The following is a 26,797-nucleotide window of genomic DNA, read 5'->3' as shown; positions in this document are numbered from 1 at the left end:
AAGTAATGACAGCATATTTTCGGAATCAGCTATAGAATGCATTACAAAAGGCAAAGCTTGATAATGAGACATTTAGCATAGTGTCCAAAACATGGATTTAGTAAAAATACCAAAACAAAATATATACTATAAAATTAAAGAGAACTAAACATGTAGGTGAAGAGTCAGGATATGTGATGTGCTCAAGGGAGGTTTTGTTGTGAAATTTAAAGTTACCACTAAGTTTTAACTTCACTGTTTATGCCCCCATGAGAATATAAAGAGAAAAACAATAAGATCTACCATTATCAAATTCACTAAAGTACCACTGTCAGCAGTTATAAAGTAGACACATACTGTCCAGCTACAGAGGCACCTGCATGAAATAAATTACTCTGTAAAAATGTAAGCCATACAACCAGATAATGCTGCCTATCATTAACACTGTCTTTCTCTCACACTAAGAATTATCAAACTCACTTTGTAATAATGTACATAGTTGATTTATGCATTAGTTATACATGAAACCTGTATAGACCAATTTTGCACTACAAATATCACTACTGTACAGTATTCATTTCTAACATCTTTCAATTTTTTTCTTACCTTCTTTTGCATGAGCTGCAAGTCTTCCTGCATCCTGTAACTGGATTTTTAGTAACTCCATTGGTGTTGTAATAATTATTTGGCAAAGGCCTGCTAGACCGCCAGCCAGCATCTCACGTCCCAATGGCAATTTCTTTCTGTCAAACCATGAGAATATAACTATAAATTTGAGGTAATCATTAGAGAATGAACTACAAGCAGCAGCTTTGTTAGTGGCAAAACTGTTTACCTAAGCAATCTAATATCATTCATATTTATCAATTATCTTTTCAAATACCATAAAAAATTTACTGTAGAACACTGCTGGGTGCTACTTGGTACTTATGCTTGTAATAAAGGTTCATAACACACTGATAATGTGTAACACAGGAATAACTTGCAAACTTCAGCAACTAATCTTCATCATAATTAACCATAAGCACCATGAACTTCATCATTTTAGGATGATTAAATTATGTTTTAACTTCCATAAACACAAATCTCTTGTAGTAAAGTGAATTCCAAACACAATGACATGACTGGTATATTGTGCACTGTCACACTTCCAAGAAAGGTATACATGAGCAGCATTTAGTCCTAAATGGTTGCAGCTTTCCACAATTTGTGGACATTCCAAAGACGAGGAAGACATCAAATTGCACATATTAATGTGTCTTTAGTTGGTGTTAGCCACAGAGATGAAATAGTAGCTTTTCTGTAATCATCTTTTTCACACTTTCCAAATTGATTTCTACAGAGTGGGGCAGAATTCTTTCACTCAAATGGTGTTGGTAATGTTCCTGTATAGGCTGTATGCAAATGTGTTCTTTAGGGTTCTATTTACAACTACTTCATGAAAAGGCAGTATGCAATATTTCACTATTTCGACTGTAAATTGAATGTTTGTGTGCTGATGATTAATTTGGTAGCAGCAGTTGCAGAGTTCCTCTTCTCTGAGAGTCCAAATGTGTAAAGAATCATAATGACATCAACATTTTGAGTGTGATTATGGAGGGTAAAGAGTCGATTTCTCAAACATTCTATATTGTATTTGGCTAGAGCAAGGTCCCAGTGCTATATTATTGACCACATCACAAAATGTACCTCTCACTTAAAATAAGTTTTAATTATACATTGTTGTCATTGGTTACACAAGTCTGAAATAACAAATGGCTGCAAAATATCCATTGTCTTTTCTACTGATGCATTTTAAAATAAAAACATCAAATTGAAGCTCATCTTGAGGTCAGTAGACAAGATACATTTTTCTTTTATGATTATGATAATTGAGTGGAGCCTGCAATGTGTGATTGTGTGGCCCACCAGAGGTCACAGCTTTTGTGTAAGAAAATTTGATACTCTTCCTATCACTGAAGCAGGAAAAATGTTTCTTCTGGCTCAATTACAACCCACATGCTTCACAGGTCTACGTGTATGAGAAGCATGCTGCAGTTTCTTTCTTTCTTTTAACTTCACAGTGGCATGTTCTTTCAGAATGTTTTCTTATAGTATCTTTACATTTGTTCTTGCACACTATTCCTAGTCTACCCTACTCCACATGTGCCTATGGTAGGTGACACAGTGAATCTTCTACAGAGACGATAGTCTGTTTCTTTTGTGACAACTAGGTATCACCAGAAAGTTCAGCCACCTGTGCAGAACTTACAGGGCACTGCAACAGAGGTTGATTCAAACTGTTAGCCACTCTTGACTGCATGCTCATTTCTCACTTGCTGTCATGTGTGTGTCTCTTCTCTGTCAAACTTAACCAGGTACCTTCATCATAGACTAAGATGTCTGCTTTTTTCGGTCCACTGCAGGTTCCTACTATTGACAAGGTTTTACACTTTCATGACACAAAGCTTCACTGGTCCATGCACAAATGTTCTCTGGCCTGCTCACAGAGGCTTAATATATATTATTGTAGGTGTCTGCAGTCAGTGTCACTTCAGTTTACTTCCTTATTCCTTTTAATTTCTCCTTTGTTTTTCATTGCCTGCTGATCAATAAACTTTTATATCTTCTTCCATTATTGCTCTCATTGCTGCTGATCAATAGCCTTTTACATCTTCTTTCATTACTGTTTTCATCCAAAAACAATTCTTCATGGAAAAAAACTCTTAATTAGATCAATTTGCTCTGTTTGTTGAATGCTAGGAAGAGGCCTGTATGGTGACTCTTGTTTACTGAATTAGTAATTTTATGTAGTACTGTTGCAACAAATTCTATCACTTCAAAAATGTATATTTGTGCCAATCTGTCACGATGCAATGCATGTGAAAGTCAATCACTTATTTTAAAAAAAGTTTTAGCTTTGATAGATGAATATGGAAATGAATGAGAGAAGGTGAAACATGTTTCAGTGTAGCCTTGTACTACTGAAAAGTGCTAAAGGGGTTCACAGAGTTTAATGCCCTCTCTCAATTTAAGAGTTACAGGTGACAATATGTTAAGTCTTCATGCCATATGTCACTGCGGCGAGGTTAGGAGTTTAACCAATGACATTGATACACAATGTGTGGATTAGAAATTCATGTTCATCACAGTCACTGTATGTAACTTAATGAACCCTGTAAAAAGCTGCACCGAGAATTATGCCACTCTACATGAGAGCGCAGAACTAAGACAAGATATGAAGAGTACAAAAAACTACAGGCTACCTAAATAATAATAACAATGAAACAATCTTGCTGACGTTAAAAACCAATTACTCTACTGCTTGCAGTATTCTTACCCTCCTCCTGGAGATAAATGGTGTCTGAAGAAATCATTGGCTGTAAGCTTAATTGCCTTCTCAGGTGTTATTAACAGGATGTTTACTCCTGATCCTGTAATTAGAATATTATTCAAACAGCTAATTTAGTAACAACAACAACAACAACCATATAAAACCATAGACACTGAAAAACTAACTTCTACTGTTCACTCAAAAATCTAAGTATAAGGATTTAACTACGAGTAATCCACTCTATACAATAAAATACCAACAGAATGAGTATTTAACAGTTAATAAATCCTTACTGTATTATTACTACCATCAAATACGAAACTGTTATTCAAAGAAAATGACTAAGTATGTGAAAATAATACAAGTGACTAAAATATTTTCTGATATGGAATTCTGTCTTCTCAATGACTACCAATTTGGAATTACAAAACTAATACCTTCACTGGTGGATGGGGATATGGGGACCATTGCCACAAACACTAACCAACACTAACCATCACCACAATTACTACTACTACTACTACTACTACTACTACTACTACTACTACTACTTCAACAATACAGCTACAACTACAATTACAGCTCCTCCAAAGTCACATATTCACTATACTGGCCGTAACTATTTGCTCAGCATAAACAAATGAGTTGCAACACACGAAGACAAAATCTTGGGAAACAAACAATGCTCTCCTTACGTCTGCAATTCCTCACATATTCCCACGTCCTCCCCCTCCCTTTTCCCAAGCAGTGCACAACTAATTGTTCTACTCAAGTATGTCTTATAGAGTGAATGCTTCGAAGTGTTTGTTACTCTCTACAATTTCCAATTGCATGCAGCCTTTTCTGCTGTGCTTTATGATAAAGTAGGGAAAAAAGCTACGGAGGACTCTGATATAAAACCACACACATGGAAGTACTTTAAGTTCTGGTTTTAGAATCTACGCAGAATCTTATCTGCAATAGGACATCACCAGTCATCATTACTTTTCCATCCTTTTGTAATATTTCATCACAGTTCCGCAAAATAAATGCAACCTTACAGCAACTTACCTAAAACAACGTAAATTACATCACTTTCCATGTCTTAATTGATGAAATACATCTCATACATTTCAGCAATCCAATATGATCAGAACAGCAGTCATCAATTGCTCCATCCAAGGATATTGTCTGCCATATTTAAGGATGCAACTTATTTCATTTAATTCAGTTCTGGCACACAAATTTCACACAACCTGGCATTATCAGTTAGAACACATTTTAGAAGACAGAAGTTTTAGTATAAACTGACTTCAATTTGGCCACACTATCCTGATGAATAACTTAGTTTAGTAACACCAAGCTGATTTTTCTCTTCTATTACAATGTACAGTGAGCCTTAATGGAACAGGATATAAAATGCAGTCAGGTGATAAACACAGGTTCATGAGAAAAATAATTATAATACGAAATTTCTTTGTCTATTACTCTCACATAACTATGGCACAACATGGACAGTTCTATCTGTGTGTGTGTGTGTGTGTGTGTGTGTGTGTGTGTGTGTTTAACATGAGAATTACTGAGTACAAGCAAAATATATTTTAGAGCTTCTCTGTTCTGTGATGCGTTTGCTGGTTGTGGGGAATACATTTAACTGTCATTTCAATGAAGTCATTTCCCAGCCTACAGGGTGCAGTATTAAATTCGAGAAAAGGAGGTGGTCATGGTCAGGGGATTCAACAGGAAGAAAAACTAAATGTTGTCTCAGAAATTTCATTTTACCAACTGCACTAATTGCAGACATGTTAACAATAGCTTACCATTTTCAGATCACAAACTGCACTTGTAACAACTCTTTACAATGACACACTATTTTCAGAATATTGCATAGGTTAGTTCACAATACTTCATTTGAGAAAAGTACTGATTCAATTTCATAACATGTCCAGTTAGACAGAGGTCATCAATGAATCTGTATGTATCCAGGAGTTAAGGAAATAGATCTTCCAATTCCAAATAAAGAAACTGGCTAACAGTATTGCTACAGCCAGCTGTTTAACCAGCTGCAGTCCACTGTCAACTGAACGAATACTTATTGTACAGCCATCATCATTTTCTAACGTCTGGTACTGTATGATTAAACGCAAAATAATTAATTTCCATTGTCAAAAGTGTTTAGACTTTGATAATACATTATGAAGTGCACAGTGGCAAAACCTTCAGTTTCTAAAAACAGACGAATTGGTTACAGAAGCTGAAATAATGATCTGATGTAATTACATTCTCCTGGAGAAACGAGTCTCAACTTTATCTTCCGGGCTGCTGTGTTAGCCATAATCCCAGGGTGGCTTAATGGCTAGCACATCTGCCTAATAAGCAGGTGACCCATGTTCAAATCCCAGCCTTGGCATGGAGTTTAATTCATAACTTTGGCTTCTATCCTTATAGAAGAAAAGGTTGAAACAAATTTAAAAGTGCTTTAATGTAGCTTCCATTTCTTGTACATATCTGCGAGGAATAGGCAGAACTTTGGACTCATCAACAAAACACCATCATCATTTGTGAATAATTTTGTTTTATTCAGTATTTTCTACCCATGTCCTACTAACATTTGCATGTGCACAGATAGCGAGATATGGAATAGCTATGAAATTATAGCCCTCCTGCTGTAATTCCAACAACATATACAATCAGTGGGGTGGGGAAGTGCCTCTTACATGATATCCAATATAGATTTCGTAATGGCCAGTGCACAGCAAAAGAGTGCAAGACAATATATTGTCTGTCTTACAGGCATTTGAACAAAAGCAACATACAAGTGCTATATTGGCTGATCTAACAAAGGTCTTCAACACAGTATCACATAATATTCCTGAAAATAAATAGGTAAGATACAGACACTATTAAACTCTTACATGTGCAGTAGTAAACAAATAATCTTACCCAATTCAAACAAAAATGGCATAAGAAGAGTACCTCGGTGATCTGCACTTTTACCATTTTCGGTTACTTTTTATGTGCACAAACTGTTTAGTTCCCTATATTTCAACTTGACAATGTATGATGATACCACACTTACCAATTATCAAAACGAAATAAATTTTAGGGAGCAAACGGTTGAACTTATGATGGAGGAATCGTGAAGATAATTTGGTAAAATAAAGTCAGTTTTATTTTTACTACAATTTGGTTCTTTTCAGGTCCATTTCTCTTCCTTTCTTCTAGAGGAATGTGTTAACAAGAAACCCATTGTCCTAGATAACTTTTAGTAATATATGACCTCTGTTGTTACAGTGAGTCCAGTGATTCTAAAAAAATAAATAAAAAAATATTCCCAGAGTTTCTCAGGTTTTCCAGGCCAACTCCAGATTTTTTCCAGGGTCGCATTGTGCTTCGACCATAACCAGTTTTGATCGATTTTATACAAATTCTACAAATTTCGTCAATATACAGGAACATGACGGGTCTACTCTGGGCTCTAGGCGCGGGGGGGATGAACATAGTTTATTTTAACCAAGAAATAATCTTACCAGGATCTGACAACAGAATTAAGTGTGAAATGTAATTTGGGGGCGGGGAACCGCACAGCAAAATTATACGGTTCAGGCAGGTGGGCTGTGGGTGGGAGGGTTATTTTATGATTATGTTGTAGAGGACCTTTTTTTGTTGCAGTTGTTGCTGATTTGTAAGGCGTGATTGATTTTCGTTTATTTTGTGGTTTTTATTTGTTGGCCTTTTTTTGGGGGGGGGGGGGGAGGGGGGGGATGTGGGTTGCTTGGGGTTAGAAGGCTGCGGGTGGTTAGGAGTTAGTTTGTTTCTACATACGTGTTTTCCTTAATTTGTTGATGGCAATGATTTTTTTGTGTGTCTATTCTTCCTTAGTTGATATGTTTTCTGTATTTATGGAGTATTCAATGTGTTTTAATTTTTGTAGGAATGTTTGATTTTTGGGTTTTTGAGATGTTTTGGTTTTATTTTTCATAGTTTTAGATGATTTTTTGGTATCGATAATTGTAGTTGACCTATATAAGTTAAGGAAAATGTCAAATTCCAATTTTTGTAGTTGTAGGTGTTTTGTGATATCGAAGTTGCAGTTGAGCTATATATGTCACGGGAAGTTTTCGATCCCTCTGGATTTTGTTGGTGTAGCAGAAAGATGTAATTTTTTTGTGTGTTTTGAGATTGTGGTGTGTCTTTTTTTTTTTTTTTTTTTTTTTTTTACTGTTATATGTAGATTGTGCCCACACTAAAACCTCCAATTTCCCATGGTTCTCCTGTTAGTTTGTATTTCTAGAGGGAGTTGTTACTGCCTAATTTATGTGTATATTAATGTTTGTTCCCGTGTGCATGTAATGACATCATATGGGCCATATTGGAGACCATGAGAATAGGCATTTCCACCTTATTGATGACGTCATGGGTCAAAGCAGAAGGGTGGAATCCCAAACAGAGAAATATTTGTTTCATCCTTCATTCTCTAACCAAACAGAAATGTTTAACAACATCGAATATTGCAGAACATACTGTACGATGTTAACAATGAAACTAATATATGCACGCAGCGGGTTGCAAACCTATAACCCTTCACTAAGTTAACCATGACATCATCCATTATGATACGGTAGTGAGAATCTGCAACCACACTGCCACTGGACAATTTTTTCTGCTTGAAAGATTATTTCCTACAGTGCACAGCATCTGTTTCAGACTGTTTCTTGTCTCTGTTTCTGTCCACACTGGCAGTAACCATTTCTCAGTGTATTCGCATTGTCAGCAATGCTATTGGTAGTGTTAGTGTTGTTTTTGTATTGTCTGCCACATCATGTCTGCATTATTGATATTCAAAGGTTGACGTAAACACAATGAAAGGCGTCATATTCATTCATTCAATTTTTTTTTTTTTTTTTTTAATTTATTTATCATGACTTGGGATCTGAAGACCATAAGCACCTCTCAGTGTTTCGTAGTTTTACACAATAAGGTTGCATTTATCAAACAATTTCACAATTGGTTTTAAAACTAAGATTTTATTTTGATAGACAGTTTGTATTTTATTTGTTAATATTTGGCGAAATCTGATTAGTCGTCGTAATAAATCTATTTGTTGGTTTGCATACAGTAGTCGTCTTTGGTGAGGGAAAACATATTGTAGAAGAACTCGTGGGAAAAATTTGCTATGTGTGGGACATGAATACGGCAGACAGCTCTAGTTTCTGAAATTTCACTCTATTATCATCTAACCATTTTGAACTTTGGCAAATACGGTTATCACCATACTTTTAAAAAATTATAGGAATTTCAGGAAAGCAATTACAACCAGACAGGCTGTTAGTTTCAGTCTTTTGTCAACGAGACATTCATTACAGAATCTTCAGTATTTGTTTCACATTTTGAAGCAAGCTATGACAAATGACATTATTTTGTTTGCTACGCTGTCTCTCTTAGCAGTAGTTTTCTGTAAAGCATCTTGTTTCATTGTTGTTCTTGTACTGCTTGCTTCATATCTTCCAGAAGCAGCAATCAGCCTGGTACAACGGTAACAACTCGACTGTCTGCTTCTGGAAAAACTTAACAAAAAAAAACCTAAACAACATACAACACAATGCGACATATATACACTTGCGCCATGCAGTGGTGACATCAGTAGCTGATCTGAAACATTGTTTCCTTTGAACTGTACCAACATTGCTACGAATAGGTGTTTCTGGAGATGTTTCCAAATGGTGTCCAGATCACGTAGTGGAAAATATGTTTCAAGCTTAGTGTATATGGGGTTGAAGTTTATACGACCCAATTAACCTGCCATTGGCTACAGAAGGAAAATACCCACCCTCACGTGTTGGATTCTGTTGCCTTTAACTGTACTTCAGTTTTTGGTTTAATTTGGTTAACCCATCATGTTCATCAATTTTTGCTTTTTTCTGGGTGAACACAAAGGAAAGATGCCTCAAAAAGGCATGTTTTGATGTGTAATTTTTGGTCTTAGCTTGTCGGAAAATAGCTTGATTATCTTGTACCCAGATACTAATTTCAATTTTTTGAGGAGTTTTTATTTGCTCTTACACATCTGATTTTTTAAGAACTGATGAAACCCCCTGCCACAAATTATTGTATATACGCTGTATTGTACATTTAATTTTCTTTACTTATACAGATTTTATGCCATTGGCGAGGACTGTGAGTTTTAATCATATATGCAAATTACATACATTTTTGCTCGTATTTTGGTGTTTTATCATTTTCCTCGATTGTGCATTTTCCTCAGTTTTACAGTTTTTAAGACTGGACACCACGAAAATGTGAAACAGGGGTTTCACTGTAGTCTGAAAAGGACACCTGCATGGATATTAAGCTTGTGGACTGTACCATTTGATACAGTGTTTGAGAATTGACTTTTGTACTGTTTCTATCTTTCAGTTATCACTATGGACTAATCTCATATGCATATGACAACATTGCTGTGTTTTGCATTCTTTTTTTGAGCCAGTCATTCACAATGTGAACTCCACTTGAAACCACTGTTTGTTCCACTGGATACTGCATCACTATGTGCTGAGCAATACTGAACTTTTGCTACCAACACCAAGCAGGGCAGTCTGATGTTACATCTATGCTTGCTAGGTTTCACAGTGTTACTATAAAATGTCTACAGTAGCAAGAGACACTGATGGTTTTTAACACCAAGTCCACCATGTTCCCCAAGGGTACAGCTGCTACACATGCATTATTATATCTACTTTTGTGGTGTGTTAATGATTGAAAGTGGACAATAAATATTAGTGATGGACTACATTCCGTGGGATTACAATAAATAATCATGTAATGAATGGGACAACATGGCAACACATTTACAGAAGTTGTTACTGTAATTACATTATTGGTAGTAAGAAAGTATGCTTGATGTTGTTATCACAAATTAATACAACAGCAATATTCACTGTCATAATCATAAACAGAGAAAGGGAAAGAAGTGGATCTTGTTGCGAAGTTTTAGAACTACTAGTACTGAAAGCTCATAATGGCATAAAAGAAATATCAAAACATTAACATCTGGGTATGTTGCCTATCTGATACTCTCATTAGAAAGTTGGATATTTTAAGATTATTTTACTATTTCTTACTATTCCAGTAAAAGCATGGTGTTACTAGAGATGCAGGGCTTGCCCCTTTCATAACTATACTTAATTTACTGTTAGTTACAGGATAAACTCCAACTTTAGATGCAGAAATAATTCCACTCCACTGGAACACAGTAGATCTACCAAACTTCTATGAGTAAATTTAAAACAAACAGTAATGCTAGTAAGACACACAACTTTTGAATCCATAAAATATCTTCATATTAAATAATAAAGAGGACGTATGCTGGTATATAAATATATGACAAAAAAATTTAACAGTAATTTGCCTACAAGTTTTTGCATTTTCAACTGAGTTGTCAGTTTCTTTACACAAAATATCAACCTCCCTTCTTGTATTCATCAGATACAGCTTGCTGTTTGGATTACAATGAAACTGTGAAAGGTACAAATTGCCCTGCCCTAGTGGTTGTTTCCCAGTTTTGTCAAAGAATAAAACAATCTTCATATTTTGTTTAACAGAAAGAACATGGATACTTTCTAGTTTGTTTACAGGAGCTCACCTATGCCAATCACTATCCTCATGTCACAAGCCATGATCAACCACTCCAAAAAAAGTTCTGTGCTTCAAACAAAGGTTCACAGAGCACATATGGTACCACAAAAAGAAAGCACCACTGATGAATGGAGACACCTGAATGAAGTTTCCAAAAAGACTGCATATTCGTACATGAGCCAACACCACCCACAGAGAGAAACATCAATGAAGAAGCAGCCGACTCCATTTCTCTGAATGTACAGCGAATATTTCATGGCTTCCAATGTATATTCATCCCTTCTATGAATTTAAAAAGTCTACTGTATTGTGTGAAAGGTGATCTTGGACTTTTGAATGTGGCATGTCATACGTTGGACATGAGTATAATGGTTGCAGAACACAGGTGTAAATAATGCAAGAGTATACCTAACTTAAGCAGAAATTAAATCATCTGACAATGAGCATGAAATGAAATATGGAGATACCAGCATCATGATGCAGATGAGAAGACTGGAGCGGCTTACTTAACAAGGACAGACTCACTGGTTCAAGTAAATAATGGGATCCTGCACTTAGTTTATATATAAGAAAGAAAGGTAATAGGCACTCATGACATTTCCTTAATTACAACTTCTTTCTTTCAGTTTTTCTTTGACAGTGGCATATATATAAAAATTGCCAGAATGGAAGGCAGCACAATACACCACCAGTCAAAAGTTTTCAATCACCTGTGAAAAACAGCTTTATCCTTTTGTTCTATGTACAAAAACATTGTATAAGCTAAACAGACCGATAAAATAAATATTGTCTCTCTGTCATTAAGTATAATATAACATGACTTAGATTTTACCTCTTCAAAGTATCTACCCCTTGCCCTCAGAACAGGTGCACAACTCTCGGAATTCTGGAGATAAGATTTTGTGAACTTTTTGCAGATATTACACTCCAACAATACTTATTCCACAGATTTTCAACATTAGATGACATCAGTTTTCCCATAAGAACTCAATGGGATTTTAGTCAGGTGACTGACTTGGCTAAATCATATTATTCAGTTTCCCCACATTTCTCTTTTCTATTTATGTGCTCTCTGCATAATTTAGAACCAAGTCTGGGGTCACAGTCCTCCTCCAGAACAAATCCAATAGTAGTAAGTCTCTTGCTACATGGAACTGCATTGCTGATCAGTATCCTGGGATACCCTTCCTTTCTTACTGTTCCATTAATTCCCCCTAGGTCACCTACTTTATCACACACAGAACATCCCCATACTATGATCGACCCCTCACCTTGGTTCACCATTGGTGTCACACAATTACTTTTCATATGTCCTCCACTAAGTCAACGAACAAATCTTCAATGGTGGCTTCCAAGTACTTCAAACTTAAAAATTCGTCTGTGACAACACCTTGGACCATTGCTGCACTCTAGTTTTTATGATGCTGTGCCCACTGCAATTGTGTCATGTTGTTTTGTTGATGTAATAAAGGTTTTTTTTGGCTATTATACAAACTTTAAACCTTTTTCATGGAGACAGCTCTGCACTATGGAGACAGAGTGTGGAGCTGCTCACATACAGTTTACTTCCTTGGGAATTTCAGGCACAATACAAGTCCCCTGATGTTTACTTTGTACACATATGAAATGATCTTCCCAGTGTAATGTTACTTAGGGTTTTCAAGATTACGAAACATTTCCATTGGCACCAGTTTACTCGATACAATGAAACACATACACCGATGCAGAATGGTCTGAGCCAACTTTCGTTGCTACTGTCTGACAGAATAGCATCTGTGATGCAGAGCTGCAATTACGGCATTTTTTCAGTTCTGTTCTCCTGGTTCTGGACCATTAGGAGGTAATACGATTATGAACCAGATCTGGTATATGAACACACTACTACATGCGCACAATGTACCGTAAACTATTGCAAACTCATCACTATGCAGACAGCAGAAGGAATGAGGTCTATTCAGATAGAACCGTCTTAGGTGAAGTCAGTGTTGTTGTGGATACTCATCAATGCCCCTCTAGGAGAATAACCAGTGAAATATACAACAGAGATGCTTAGTCTTTACCTGTTTCTACTTGTTTTATTGTCAAGATGGGGATATGATAGTATATTGAAAACAAAATCACTGTTTTACCCACAAATCTGTAATTGTGACAGGAGATTGAAAACTTGCAACCGGCAGAGAGTGTGAGTGAGAGAGAGAGAGAGAGAGAGAGAGAGAGAGAGAGTGGCCGCATGCGCGAGCATTTTTTAACTGTGTGGTTGGGAGTCCAAACAGCGAATGTCTCAGGAGGACAATTACAGAAGTTGCCTAAATATTGTGAAAAGAAAATGACAACACGGCTGCAAACCTAGATACTTGCAAACTATCAAAACACACACACACACACACACACACACACACACACACACACACACACACACACACAAAGTAAACTCGAGCTGTACTGGTAGAGATGCCTCTTATTTAGTCAGTAACTGCTAGGTAGCCTGTGCGGGGAAAAAAAAAAAAAAAAAAAAAGGAAGGGGGTCGCGTGCAAATTCTACCAAGATGCACTAAACAACAACAGCAGCAACAACAGACTACATGCAGCAAACTGGATCTTCATACTGAGCAGCAATATTTGATTAAAACTATATAGAGATTAGTGCAATCAAATTTAACAGAAACAGTAACATTTTTTTCCAAGGGTCATTGCAGAACTCTCAAATATCTTATAAACTGTACTGGACAAAGAACCGTGTCAATAGATAAACAAATATTTAAAAATAACATAATATCTTTAAAATTTCCTTTACCCACTAAATGAAAATGTTTTAAAAGAATCTTCAAATACAACAACAACAACAACAAAACATCTAACATTATAAATATGATAAAACTGTCAATGCACAATTAAACATATTAATACAAAAATTAGACTAGCAATTATTGTTGTTGGAGTTAGATTAGATACAAGCTATGGACGGAATGTGCTAATCAATGTGATCAGATGGTCTTTGAGAACATGTGCTCTGAAAACAATCTGGTGAGTAGTTGAAAATCCAGGTGGTAACCACAGCACCTGAAGTCTCAAAAATATTTGTGGAAAACCATACTTATAACTCCATTTTGTTATGCATTTCTTTCTCTTGGCTATCTTTTCTACTGGCAGTTATTGAATCTAGAAATGCTTTACTTTTGAATAAGTGTAAATAATAACAATAAAGAACAAATACAAGTTTAAAATATTACACACCTCACTTTTAATCACAATTCTATTCGACTAAGTAATGTTCCCCATCTGGGGGTTTCTTTCTAGCCTGTTTTGTAGCAAATAACACTTGTGCTACATCAGAAATCCGTATTCAATTCTGTATTAATTCAATATATTAACACAGACACAGAGACCAAATATCCATTTCCTAACTGTTTTTGGTATGTACTGGTTTCTCTTATAAACAAGAAATACCAAACGATTCTGCTGTGTATTAAAAAACAGCTGCCTACACTGTACATGAAAATGAAAACTAACAGTTTTGGTCTTTTTATTTCTAACTAATTACAAAGCCTTCTAACATGTTAAAACTATTTGACAGAGTGCTAGAAAATTGGTATCTCTGCAGAGATTATGGTCTGAATTCTAGTATATCTCACACAGTTTTTTTGAGCCTGTTACAGAAGTTTCTTTCAGACTACATACACTGCTGAAATATAACAAAAATTTCATTCCAACATGTTTACAATTGTAATTGTATAAGGACAAAACTTAAGAATATTTCTTAAGTGAAAAAGGTAACTACATGCTATAATGGGCTTATATGTAAGTAACTTTTCTGTTACCAGATACTATTTCTTTTGTTTCTATTTTGAACAACACATTTCAGGAAATGATTCCCATTTTCAGGTGCATTATTGTCTGCGTACTACGCAATTTTTATGATGGTTTTGATGCGTAAGGTACTTAATTTTTCTGTTGCATTTAAGTTTCCTTGTGGTCCATATGTGCAGTCTCTCTCTCTCTCTCTCTCTCTCTCTATCTCTCTCTCTCTCTCTCTCTCTCTCTCTCTCTCTCTCTCTCTCTCTCTCTCTCTCTCTCTCTCTCTCTCTCACACACACACACACACACACACACACACACACACACACACACACAGTTTGTTTAGCTAAGTTTCTTATTATCGATGCATACTGTGCACATTACATTGTGTGTCCTGTTTAATATGTGCAAGATTCTGCACAAATGGACCATAAGAAAACTTAACAAGAGAACATAAAAATGCAAAACTTCACATGAAAACATTATGAAAAAATGACATAGTACACAGAGAAAAATCACATTTGGAAACAGAAATCAATTCCCACAATGCGTCATCTACAATACTAATAAACTAAAATCTTCACTGATAGCAGATAAGTTAGTTGTAAACAAACTTAATGTTTTGTAGTCACAGCCTTACAAAAATCATGCATCGAATCATACATGCAAAAATGTTTTATTGTTGTGATTCAGAAGCTCATTTATTATTTAAAGTGGCCATTCCAAACTACAACCTTCATACACACAGGGCAAACTAAACAATTTTGTGGCAAAAGGATTTGAAAAAACCAAACAAACCCAAAAAAGATGAAGTAAACTGAGGCATGGGAATTATTGACTTAGTTAACAGAAATGGAAAGTATTGCATCTTACATGAAGAGGCACATCAGGAACTGTGGTAAGCAATACTAAACACCACTGAAACATGTAGATCCTCATGCAGCAGTAACAGAACATGCAAGAATCACTCTGGCCATGCTTATAGAAGAATCACATATACAAACTACTCTACAGGTGCTACGCATGATGGTGAAGAAGATAAAATCCTCGTAGGGGGATCATATCGTAATATATCTGAAACTGCACAAGAAAGAATGAATTCTAATACTGTTGATAAATCAAATATTTATTTACTTATTTCAGCATAATAAAGTCTTAAGATTTCTAAACAGACTTAGAGAGCAGTATAAGAAGTATATTTTCAGTTCTAGTCACAAATTACATGGCAACAATTATTGAACTATATGAAATAAAATCGTCGTAACTTATGAACGGCTTGCATTAGGAGATTCAAACTGCATGGTTGGCTGCAGGGCATGAAGGAATTAGTATGTGAATATGGTTTGGTTTAGTGACAAAGCCCACTTTCATATGGATGGATTTGTCAGTAAGCAAAATTGCCACATTTAGGGCACTGGGAATCCTCATTATGCAATCAAGGAGTTTCTTCACCCTCAACGGGTGACTGTGTCGTGAGCAATGTCCAGTCATGGAATAATCAGTGAGATACTTCTTGAATGTACCAAATGGTACGTGAAGGTTTTGGAAGATGATTTCATCCCCATTATTCAAAGTGACCCTGATTTTGACAAGATGTGGTTCATGCAAGATGGCTCGACCCCATCGAAGCAGGAGAGTGTTTGATTATATTAAAGGAAAGGTGTTCAGCAATAACCTCAAAACCATTGCTGAGCTGAAAACAGCCATTCAGGAGGTCACCAATAGCATCAATGTTCCGACACTTCTGCGGGTTACGCAGAATTTCACTATTCATCTGCATCACACTGCCAATGATGGCAAGCATATTGAACATATCATAACCTAAATCTGAATATCTTTAGTTTGTAGCTAATTTACGTTTCTTTCCATATAGTTCAATAATTGTCACCTTGTACATGTTTCCACTTAGAAAATTTTTATAGAATCACTGCTTCACAGGGAGTAAAATTGTATTTTGAAATTTATGTTTTAAACTATGTTATTTATTCCTGCAATGTGTTACAGCCTCAAGTACAATTCAACTTGTTTCAGCCCAAAACATTGATTAAAAAAATATCAGCCATACTGTGGTGTTCTCTTTTGAAGCCAACAATGTAAGGTTGAGAAATTTTATACAAAGAATGACAAAAATGAGTTTACTTTATTAAATGAAGTTTTCACCAAAAGTTTTTAATAACATGAAATATTAATAAATTGATAAGTAAACACCACATATACACATGGAAAGCAAGACAAAATAATATACAACTGTCGCAGAATCACCAACAGCTAAATAAATTTATTAATTCCTTTTAATATTACACATCTTCATTCAACTAATTGTAAAATGTAATGAACTCACACCAACAGTACCTGAATATTATGTTCTGGAAATATCACTGTGTAAGAAATTACACAGGACAAGACAGGTTTTACTTAAAAAGATACACATTATGTGACAATCGGAGGGAAAGTATCTCACACAACAGTATGCACTATTTCCGTGAATTCAGATATGAAGACATCTCAGCTACCTGTTTGTATACAGTGAAGACAATTGTGGCTAGTGCACGATACTAAATGCTTTTTCCAAAAATTGTTTTGAACAATTACTTCAGGAGCTCATGTGAAGTGTAAATGGTTGCGAGAACCTAGTCAACACCCTACCAACAAGTAATCCCGAGCAAATAGGGAGCATTATGATGGATACATGGATTAGTGAACACAAGTTCATCGTAGTGAGACTTAATACCATAGCACAGCACCCCCCCCCCCCCCTCAAAAGTGTAGATAAAAACTCACTTACCTTCCTAAGAGACAGTCTCCATTTCTTCCAAACTAACTACGTAAGTGTAAACCAGAAGTGGCTTAAATTCACAGAAATAGTATGAACAGCAACTGCAATATCTGAACCAAATAAATTAATAAGATGCGGAACTGATCCCCCATGGTACAATAACCAGGTCAGAACACTGTTGCAGAAGCAACGAAAAAATATCAGACTTAAAAGAACGTGAAATCCCCAAGACTGGCAGTTTTATAGAAGATCAAAATTTAATATGAACTTCAGTGAGTGATGCTTTGTAATAGTTTCCACAAAAAAACTGTCTTGTAATCTGGCAGAAAATCCAAAGAAATTCTGCTCATATGTGAAGTACATCAACGGCAAGACACAATCAATACCTTCATTACACGACAGTGAACATAATGTTACCGATGACAGTGCCACTAAAATGGAGTTACTGAACATGTTTTTCTGACATTCCTTCACCAAATAAGATGAAGTAAATATTCCAGAATTGTAGTTCAGAACTGCTGCCAACATGAGTAGCTTAGAAACATATCATCTGAGTAGCGAAGCATGTTAAATTACTTAATGAAGGCAAGTCCTCCAGTCCACATTCTATACCAATTAGATTTCTTTCAGAGTGTGTTGATACAATAGCCCCATACTTAATAACCATATACAACTGCTTGCTTGACGAAAGATCCATATCCAAAAACTGGAAAGCTGTACGTGCCACACTAACAGTGAAGAAAGGATATTTGAGTAATCCAATGAATTACAGACCAAATTAGTGATGTCAATTTGCAGGAGTGCCCTGGAACATATACTGTGTTTGAACATTGACATAATTAACAAAGTAAACCCTTTAATGACAAATAGCGCAGTTTCAGAAAATATAATTCTTTTGAAACCCAACAGCTCTTTATTCTCGTGAAGTAATGGGTGCTACTGACAGGGGATCTCACATCAATTAATTATCCATTCCCAGATTTCCAAAAGGCCTTTTATACTGTTCCTCCCAAGTAGCCTCTAATCAAACTGTGTGTTTATGGAGTATTGTCTCAGTTGTGCCACTGGATTTGATACTTCCCGTCAGAAAGGTCACAATTCGCAGTAACTGACAGAAAGTCATCGAGTAAAATGGAAGCACTATCTGGTGTTCCCACGACAATGTTACAGGCCCAGACTGGTCAACCAGTGACTGAGTAAAAGCCTTAGACTCAGTGATTTTACATAGGACCAGAATTTTCTCAGGCTCTCAGGAAGATCTATTGCTAAGATATAATGGTGGTAGTTTTAAGCTTCATGCATTGATATGTTTACAGACGCACAAATTGCTATTTTGCCTGTCATCATTTCCACATTCTCTTTTGAACTGAGAGTGCAACAGCCTTTGCTTCCTCAGCATTTTTCAAATTTTGCTGTAAACAATGATGAGTCTTTTCCATTCTTATTGCACTTACTCAGCACATACTTCTCAGTAGTATGATTCACAGTCTGCTTGAACTTGGACCATAATTCCTCTACATCCACTGTACAGGAACTAAATTATGTCAATTCACTGTGTAAGTGGGAAGCTAAAAACTATCTGCTCTTTCGATCAGAGATACTCTCCTAGCCTTCTTGACTGATTTTTTAACTTAAGTTATCAAAGTCACTATGATGACATTACGATCACTAATCCCTGTCTCTATACTGCTACTGCTGATCAGGTCACGCATGTTTGTAGCTGCAAGGTCTAAAATATTTCCACTGCATGTGGGCTGTCAAACCAGCTGCTCACGACAGTTTTCAGAAAACCGCGTTCAAAAGAACTTTGTAAGACTATCAGTCTATACTCCCTGCAATGAATCCATAGAGGTACAAGTGTATACTCAGTAGGTTAAAATTGCTTCCAACTAATACTGCACAATCTGCATACTTCGACACTACTGACTGAGACGTTCTGCCTACGACTAAAACATCACAGCAGAATCAGGTGGCCAGTAAAAATATCCAACACTTAACTTTATTTCACCTAGTCCTTTTATACATGACCACACAACTTTACCGTCACACTCGAATTCAACATCAAGAAGATACAATGTTCTATGGGCAGTCAACATTTTTCACTCTATGTCTTGTATGCACCAGAATCACAATGGGTAGCGAAAAGGTGAGCACTTGGGACATTCAAGCAATTCCCAAAGGAGCTGAAAAGCATTACCGACTTGTGCAGCATCATAATTTAATGCAAAAGCTAAAAGACGCCCATAAAACAGAATAGAACCACATTTAAAGAAAACAGAGATATATGGAATGTAGAAGGAGACCCATCACTATGTCTGTTAAAACCATACTGCAGGATGCAGGACGTTGCTGGCTTCAGGAAATATTTCTATTAGTACCAGATACTGCCAACTAAAATAAAAAAAGAAGAAGAAACAATCAGAACTGCAGATTTTGATGTGAGCTTTGATAAAAATTCATTTTTTTTACCAGTACAAATGTATTCACATCAACAGAAAGGCACTGAAATAGTGTTGAAAAACACCCTCATGCAATGTCTCTGTAGCGGATTTTTTTTTTAACAAATCAAGCAATGGTTGTACATATTATGAAGACCATTTAAACCTAAGAATCCCAATAGGTGAAAAGGCACTGGGTAGCCTGCAGACAGTTCTATGAACATGTCAGGCAGTTTTTCCTTCACTTGTACTGGGCCCCACAATTCTCTCACACATATCAGTTGATGGTGGTTACAATGAAAGGCTGCACAAGTATCATATGCGCAATTCAACAAGTCCACAGCATTCCTAGCCATGGGATGTTACATTAACAGAATACACCTTTTAGTAGGTGGAAATAATATCCCAACAAGATTTTAAACATACTCTCTGGGGAGTTTACGAAATGACATGGCTATGATACATGCTCATTATGAAATCCCTTGACAAAATGCAACACATGTTGGAGAGGTCTGTAAATGGTCAAGATCCACGCAGATGTCAATGACAGCTATGGACATGACATGGTCTTATGTGTCTTCTGCTTCACCGAGATGTTAAACTACTATGAAATATTGAAAATACATCATGCTAAGTACCTATTTCAAGACCATTGCCATGTGAATGCACTGCCATGTGAATGCACATTCAAGAGTAACATTATGTAAAAAAAAAAAACTGATATCAAGTCTTTTAAATGCAAAATCATAGGAAAAGAAGGAAGCACCAAACATGAGTATGCATTCTGGCACAGAAATAGAGAGAGAAAGCTTGCCTTTCATGTGAACTATTTACAAACATGCCATTTGGTTCTGATGTAGCCTGTAATAACTGTTAAACATGCAGCGGCACAGTGCAAGGAAGCATTCAGCATTGTTTGTGTTCAGCGACAGCATTTGTATGCATTGAGCTACATCAAAGCATACCAAATTGGAAATGCTGTTTTGTGGAGAGAAGCTTGGGCAAATTTTGATTTGTAAAAACATGAACTACTACGTGAAGTACCAACCAATTTTCAGTAATGGGTGAGCTATGCATTAAAAAGTAATTGAACCATATATTTGATAAACAAAGACTAAATCAGACATCATGATTCATCAAACTTCTTATATAGCCTACCAGAAAACAGCATTAGCTGCTGGAATGGGTGAATTTGTGTGTGTACCAAATTTAAAGCATACAGAAGCACTCCACACTCAGTGCGAAAATGTTATCCGATCAGTTGTCTAAAGTGTAAGGTCATTCTGGTGCCCCTACTGAAATGACTAACTGAACAAAATCATGTAACAGTTGTTATTGCTAAGTGTAAAAAACAACAATGATGATGATGATGATGGCCATCACTACTACCAACAATAACAATTGCTGCTGAAACACACATCATTGTGGGCCAAATGTATCTTATTCCCTCAATAAAGCATTGCATGCAGCCATTTTCATTTATTCCACAGTCTCTTTCCATGGGACATCAGAGGAAGTAAGTGTGTTTCAGGTTCACAGCTCAGAGATGATTTCCCAGTCATTCACAACTGGCAGTAATTTTTATTTGTTGCTCTGACATGATATCTTTACCATTATGGTGTATGGAGCTTCTCAAGGACCAGGGAACAATACTTTACCTCATTTTGGACAGCAAGTGAGACCAGTTTCCAGTGTTACCCACATTATATGCTTTTTGTATAATTACAGCAGTTTGTGAGACTCCTATGGGGCATACAAATGTGCATAATAAAATAGGTTTCATAAATTGGCTGCAAACTATCTTTTGAGTAAACTAGCCTACATGGTTGTGTGGATAACTGTCAAATCACAAATCCTCAGTGTTTCATCCCCATCAGGCACAGCAGTCTCCCTGACATTTCGCCCAACTTTCACCTGTGGCACTATATGACAAATTCCACACTGCATCAGAAATTGAATTGTTGGTCTCTCTTTAACTGACTGGATGTGTCAGTTTGTGGGCCTCCAAACAGAACTACACCCAATAAATCACTGCAGTTCAAATCAAATTTCTTAACTTTTTGTGAAGAACTGTATGAACAAAAGTTTTTGCCGTATACTGATTTGATTCCTCCACTACTGGCTATAGTATTCTTAAAACAGTCATTTTCTCTGCAATAAACAGAAACATTTAATACAACACCAAGTGTAATTTGCTTTTATCATAAAAGTAGTGCGAGTTGCTTGAAATAAGAGTATTTGTACTCGACTGTAACATTGAATTTACAACTGTGACATGACATTATTAACAATTAACTGGAACAATTTATTTTCAGATGATACATTTTGTAATTAAGCTGTTGGTCACTTCTAAAAAGAGGATGGGAAAGGGGGGGGGGGGGCCTTCACTGACAGACGAGGTATGTAAAGACCAACTGCTGACAGCTTTCTCCTCGCACTCAAAAAATGAGAATTTGTTCAGGAAACACACATTGCACAACGTTTCTGCTCCAGCATGGAGGGATACGCTTCAGAAGACTGATGGCTTGTCTGCTCACTGATGCATCACAGTGGGCGAATTTATGGTCAATAAATATTTTTTCCCAGATTACAGTCACCTGCTTACCGAGTTATTTGTGTTTGTTACTCAGGATACATGTGATTTAGTGAGGAACTTTGGGTTGTTTACATGAATGTAGATGCTGCAACGGCAAAATAAGAAGTTAACAACTCCATGGAATTACCTCAGGTTTTGCAAGTACTTCATCAATTAAGCTTTTACTTAACTCCTTGACTTACTTTTTAGTTTTAATTGTTGTCAGGACTGCCCCACTGCTGACCTATATTAGTCAAAACAGTGCCGTGAAAGAGGATTTCAGATGACAAGAACAAACATTGAAACATACAAAAAGAATCTTCCTGTCATTTCTACAGGGCAAAGAAAAAAAATGCCACACTTGGCAGTCGGGAAATGATTCTTCATCCCAACCCAAGAGAAAAGTGAATCCAGCAAAATCTAGTCCTGCTAACCAGTTTAATAGAAATGGATTTAAAAAAAATCTCAAGGTTCTGACAAAGCTGTAACTGCAAGCAGTGTGGCCACAAACAGGTAGCATGAACTATGCACTTTGCTGGAGCTCTGACGATGAGGCAATATCATGGGGAAAGGATATGAGTACTTGCTTATGTTCGTGCCAACTTGAAATTGAAGCATCAAACTGCATCCAAGTTACACCTCCACAATATGGTATCTTATGTATTTCTTTGTTACTGTTATCTTTATTTAAACATTAAGACATAATATGAACTTCTTACAGATGTAAACAAACACTGTTTCGCCTGTGACACAAAAAACACCAATAGAAAATAATAGTGTATACAGTTCCATTGTCTGTATCCAATAGGTACAAAACCAATATGTAGGCTACACTATATTGCACATTACAGTAAGCACAATAATTCCATTCAGTATCTTTGACGTCCAGGCTTACCTTCACAGAGCCACTACATACATGTATGAGCAACATTCACTTCAGAGAATATGTTCAAAGCAAACACCTTGCATTTGCAAACACTTGCTGGATTGTCCTTTGCTGGACCCTACACAACATGTGTATCCACCACTGCCGAAGTGGCATGCATGCAAGCCGTTGGATCATGTACATCCGAAGGTGGAGTACTATAAACTTTTTCCTTTAAATGTCCCCACAAATAAAAATTTGTGGTATTAAAGTCCAGAGAATATGGAGGCTAAAACATTGGACCTCCACAAGCAATCCATTTCCCTGGAAATACTTCATTTAAATAGTTACGCACATTCATTTCAAAGTGTGGCAATGAACCATCATGCTGAAACCATAGCTGTTGCTGAACACCAAGTAGAACATTTTCTAATACACCAGGCATCATATTGCAAAGCAATGTACGACACAGGGGTGCATTCAACTTGTCTGGCAATTGGCAAGGAATCAAAAGTACTCCTCTCATAATTCCAGCCTGTAGGTTTATGCAATGGTGTTCCTGAAAGCTACCTTCACGGAGGATGTGGGTTGTGTACTGACCAATAATGGTTGTTGTGAAGGTTGAAAATACCTTCCTGAGTGAAGCTAGATTTGTTAGTCCATATCACATAATTTACAAAATGTTTGCTATCTTCCACTTGGTGCAAAAGTAAGTCAAAAAATTGTACTCATTGAATTTGGTCTTCAGGCCACTGGTTTGAGTTGACAGGTAATGATAGAGATGCAATTCCTCATCTTGCAATACTTCAATGGCCAGTCTTTGCAATCTCTGGAGCTGCCTTGCAATATCACAGGCACTTTGCTGAGGTCAATGGTTCAAGAACCACATCCTCTGTTTTTGGAGTACATGTTGCCCTTGGATGATGTCTACCCATTACTTGTGTACGAAGATTACTGGTTTCTCGAATGCATTGTTCTGGGTGATAAAAAACATTCTTACTGGGACGGCGGCTTTGAGGGTATCATGTAGCTTACATAAGAGCAGCAGCAGCAGCAGCTGCTGCTTTGTTATTAGATCCACACAGCATCAAAAGCATATCCGACGTATTCATCGTTTGGTGTACTCCATCAGGTGGATGCTCTACATCAGTTTGACAGGACCGGTCATGTTTATGCACTGCACAGTTGGTAGACAAATGCATGCAGTTTAATGGACCCCACTGTCATGTGACAGTAGCCTGTCACATGACAAAATGACGTTCTGCCTATACATGACAAGAGCTAGGGAACAGAAAGATTCAAACCATAGCTCCAAGGTGGATGTGAGCTTCATGCTCCAGCAGTCTACTCAGTGAGCTACATGAACTTGTAAAGTAGTGTAAGGTTATACACATTCCTCTGTATGTTCTCACGTGCTGCATGATGTGACAGTATTGCCAACTCCTCATTCTCATACGTGTTTTCAAAGTGTGCCCAATCTGATTTTGCCAGATAAACTTTTGTTTACAATCTGGGTGATGACTCTCATGTCAACCTCCAAATGTAGCGCCTTTTCTTCCTCCCTGTACCGTCTGTTCAAAATTACTTTATGACTGACAGCTATGACTTAAGTGGACCCGTGAGGCCCATTCAGGAGGCACAGCACATTTTTTTGCTAATCCTATGGGGTCAGTAGCCTCAGCAAATGCCTGCAGTTGCCAAACCTTCACCCACACACTAGTCTGCGTGCTTCAGATTCAGACTGCTTGCTGCTGTGTGGCCTGGACAATGTAAGAAACAAGTCTGTCAATAGTTATGACAGGGGAAATTTGACAACATTCTTTTGGCCTATTTTGACATTTTAATAATAAGGTCATTATTATCAACTAAGTCCAAATGGGAAACTCCCCATAGTACCCCTTCAGATTTAGTGGTAAGGTGGCCTATTGGATAGCCCATCAAAAACTGAACACAGATCAAGCATGAAATACAGGAAGAGGTGTACTGAACTGTGGAAAAAAAGAGCCAAAATAGAAACAGTGAATGGCTGAATATCAATATGTGCAGCATATAGCTAATCTGAATGACCATGGTGTCCGTGGTGTCATGGTCATGGTGTTTAACTGTGAGGGGGCAGATCCAGGTTCAAATTTCCCTCTGACCCCCCCCCCCCCCCCCAACACACACACACACACACACACACACACACACACACACACACACAAAATTATGAACAGTCCATATGCTCACTGACATGTCTGTTCACTGTATTCAAACTTGTCTCTGTATCAAAGAGTAATGTCCGTTTGCAACAGTGACGTGTAACAAAGGGACCTCCAGATGTATGGACCTCACATTTATTCTATGCAAGTACCACACATTATGCCTCTTGCATTCCATTTCGGAAATTTTGACCAATTCCTTCACTGTAACATAGTTCACACCCATTTATTGTTTTCCTTGCTGTGTACGAGGCACCTCTTCTATATATGACAACTGCCAAGACTACAGAAGGAGAACAGACATGTCAATGGCCACACAGGCAGTTCATAAATTTGTGGGGGAGGGAGGGGAGAGGGGGAAACGGGGCACGAAGAGGTTCGAACATGAATCTCCCACTTTGCAGTCTGACACCATGACCACATAGCCACGACATCATGGTTCTTGCCAGTCACTTGATGTTGCACATCTTGAGCTTTGACTGTTCACCATTTCTATTTTGCTTGATTTTTCACAGTTCAGTACACCTTTTTTCCTGTTTTCATGCTTTATCTGCATCCAGTTTTTGACAGGCTATCCACTGGACCATCTTACCACTAAGACTGAGGGGGTGCAATGGGGAATTTCCCTTGTCAGGGATTCAGTCTATATCACTATTTGCTATATAACTACTGCAACAATGAATATCCTTTTTTTATTGCTTTTGTCCTTTCTCCTCCTACTGCTTGACCTATTTAAGCTAAGTTTTCTCACCATGATAAACACACAAAAATCTTATTTATTGTTAGGTTACAAACAACTAGGCTGATCAGAAAACTTAACAACAGGTTAATTATAAACCTAATGATCTGTTTCTCCTAAGGAAATTTACGAGCACCTGCATAGTATTTGACACACAAAGGGAACATTGTGCATCACATTTAACTGAAACTATCTTGTGTTAGAAAACTGTGCTAAATTCTGGTTTGAAGCACATGAAAATATGATGTAGTCTTAAGATTTTGTTGACATATTGTGTTCACATAACTTTAATAATAGAAAGTTTCCTGCATATTGAAAATTCAATAAAGGCATTAGGAAATTCATTTTCATAAGCCTTTGGTCTGAATAATTTGTTACCATAAATAAAACTAAAATGAAAACACAGAGTAGCTCTTCCAGAACACAATGATCCCAGTTCCATATCTGGATTGAATAGTATGCAAGTCTGGGGGAGGTGAATGATTGATAGATCATCAAGTGT

The 26,797-nt window shown here is 36.8% G+C and overlaps 1 protein-coding gene across 3 annotated transcripts in view; it reads right to left on the bottom strand.

The window, feature by feature from the left end:
• Positions 1-26,797, bottom strand: part of LOC126469907 (mitochondrial glutamate carrier 1-like) — a 175,993-nt gene that overhangs the window by 50,489 nt on the left and 98,707 nt on the right. For all 3 annotated transcript variants that reach the window (XM_050097264.1, XM_050097266.1, XM_050097265.1), the window contains exons 5-6: positions 3,299-3,392; positions 586-722 (exon numbers count right to left, since the gene is read on the bottom strand). In XM_050097264.1, coding sequence (XP_049953221.1) covers positions 586-722; positions 3,299-3,392 — 231 coding nt within the window. The remainder of the gene's footprint in view (positions 1-585; positions 723-3,298; positions 3,393-26,797) is intronic.

This window comes from Schistocerca serialis, chromosome 3, assembly GCF_023864345.2.
Source record: "Schistocerca serialis cubense isolate TAMUIC-IGC-003099 chromosome 3, iqSchSeri2.2, whole genome shotgun sequence".
Lineage (NCBI taxonomy): Eukaryota > Metazoa > Arthropoda > Insecta > Orthoptera > Acrididae > Schistocerca > Schistocerca serialis.
This window is presented reverse-complemented; position numbering and strand designations above follow the sequence as displayed.